The 1,817-nt window shown below is 53.5% G+C and overlaps 1 protein-coding gene across 2 annotated transcripts in view; it reads left to right on the top strand.

Moving 5' to 3' along the window:
* LOC130587280 (cytochrome c oxidase subunit 6B1) overlaps nt 1–1,783 on the top strand; it is a 6,724-nt gene extending 4,941 nt beyond the window's left edge. For both annotated transcript variants that reach the window (XM_057388255.1, XM_057388254.1), the window contains exons 3-4: nt 69–169; nt 1,589–1,783. In XM_057388255.1, the coding sequence (XP_057244238.1) occupies nt 69–169; nt 1,589–1,642 (155 nt within the window). In that variant the 3' untranslated portion in view covers nt 1,643–1,783. The remainder of the gene's footprint in view (nt 1–68; nt 170–1,588) is intronic.
* The last annotated feature ends 34 nt before the right edge of the window (nt 1,784–1,817 follow it).

Raw genomic sequence — 1,817 nt, 5'->3', positions numbered from 1 at the left:
AATGTCCCCAATGTCCTCTCACTGTCCCCAGTGTCCCCAATGTCCCCAAATGTCCCCTGTGTCCCCAGATTTCCACCGCTGCCAGCGCGCCATGGCCGCCAGGGGCGCCGATGCCACCCCGTGCCAGTGGTATTTCCGTGTCTACAAATCGCTGTGTCCCACCTCCTGGGTGAGTGTCCCCAAATGGCACCAATGGCACCAAGTGTCACCAAATATCCTCAAATGTCCCCAAATGGTACCAAATGTCCCCAAAGTGTCACCAAATGGTGCCAAAGTGTCCCCAAAGTGTCACCAAATGGTGCCAAAGTGTCCCCAATGTCCCCAAAAGGCACCAGACTGTCATCAAAGTATCCCCAAATGTCCCCAAATGGCACCAAAGTGTCACCAAATGGCACCGAATGGCACCAAATGGCACTAAAGTGTCACCAAATGTCACAAGATGGCACCAAAGTGTCCCCAAATGGGACCAAATGGCGCCAAAGTGTCACCAAATATCCCCAAAGTGTCCCCAAATATCCCCAAATGACACCAAAGTGTCCCCAAATGGTACCAAAGTGTCCCCAAATGTCACCAAATGGCACCAAAGTGTCACCAAAGTGTCACCAAATTGCACCCAATGGCACAAATGTGTCACCAAATGGCACCAAATGGCACCAAAGTGTCCCCAAATGGTACCAAATGGTACTAAAGTGTCCCCAAAGGTCCCCCAAATGTCCCCAAATGGCACCAAAGTGTCACCAAATGGCACCAAATGGCACCAAATGTCCGGAAATGGCACCAAATGGCACCAAAGTGTCACCAAATATCCCCAAAGTGTCCCCAATGTCCCCCAAATGCCACTAAACTGTCATCAAAGTATCCCCAAATGGCACCAAAGTGTCACCAAATGGCACTAAAGTGTCCCCAAGTGTCACCAAATGGCACAAATGTGTCACGAAATGGCACCAGAGTGTCCCCAAATATCCCCAAATGGCACCAAAGTGTCCCCAAATGGCACCAAATGGCACCAAAGTGTCACCAAGTGGCACCAAATGGCACCAAATGGCACCAAAGTGTCACCAAATGGCACTAAAGTGTCCCCAAGTGTCACCAAATGGCACTAAAGTGTCCCCAAATGGCACCAAATGGCACAAAATTGTCCCCAAATGGCACTAAAGTGTCACCAGGTGGCACCAAAGTGTCACCAAATGGTACTAAAGTGTCCTCAAATGTCCCCAAATGGCACAAATGTGTCACCAAATGTCCCCAAATGGCACCGAATGGCAACAAAGTGTCACCAAATGGTACCAAACTGTCCCCAAATGGCACCAAAGTGGCACCAAATGGCACAATGATGTCCCCAAGGGTTGTCAAGGGTCTCTAAGCTGTCCCTAAGTGTCCCCAAATATCCCTCAATGTCCCCCAGTGCCCCGCTGTCCCCAAAGTCCCCCATCCCCTGATGTCCCCAATATCCCCAATTGTCCCCACTGTCCCCAAATGTCCCCAATGTCCCCAATGTCCCCAATGTCCCCAATGTCCCCAATGCCCCCATCCCCCCACTGTCCCCTCTGTCCCCAATGTCCCCAAATGTCCCCAATGTCCCCTCCAGGTGACCACGTGGGACGAGGCCCGTGACGAGGGGACCTTCCCTGGGAAGATCTGAGCGCGCCCCACCCCCACCCCGGGGACCCCCTTGGGGACACCCCCGGTGACACCGGGACGGGGACAATGGGGAGGGGACACCGGTGTCACCCACGGGGGGGAGGGGATGCGGTGGCACCGCCAATAAAGGGTTCCAAACTGGGCCTGGGCCTCGTTTTTGGGGGGATTTGGGGGGG

The sequence above is a fragment of the Malurus melanocephalus genome, unplaced genomic scaffold (assembly GCF_030028575.1).
Source record: "Malurus melanocephalus ecotype Western Australia unplaced genomic scaffold, MMel_1.1 scaffold_1709, whole genome shotgun sequence".
NCBI classification, from domain to species: Eukaryota; Metazoa; Chordata; class Aves; order Passeriformes; family Maluridae; genus Malurus; species Malurus melanocephalus.
This window is presented reverse-complemented; position numbering and strand designations above follow the sequence as displayed.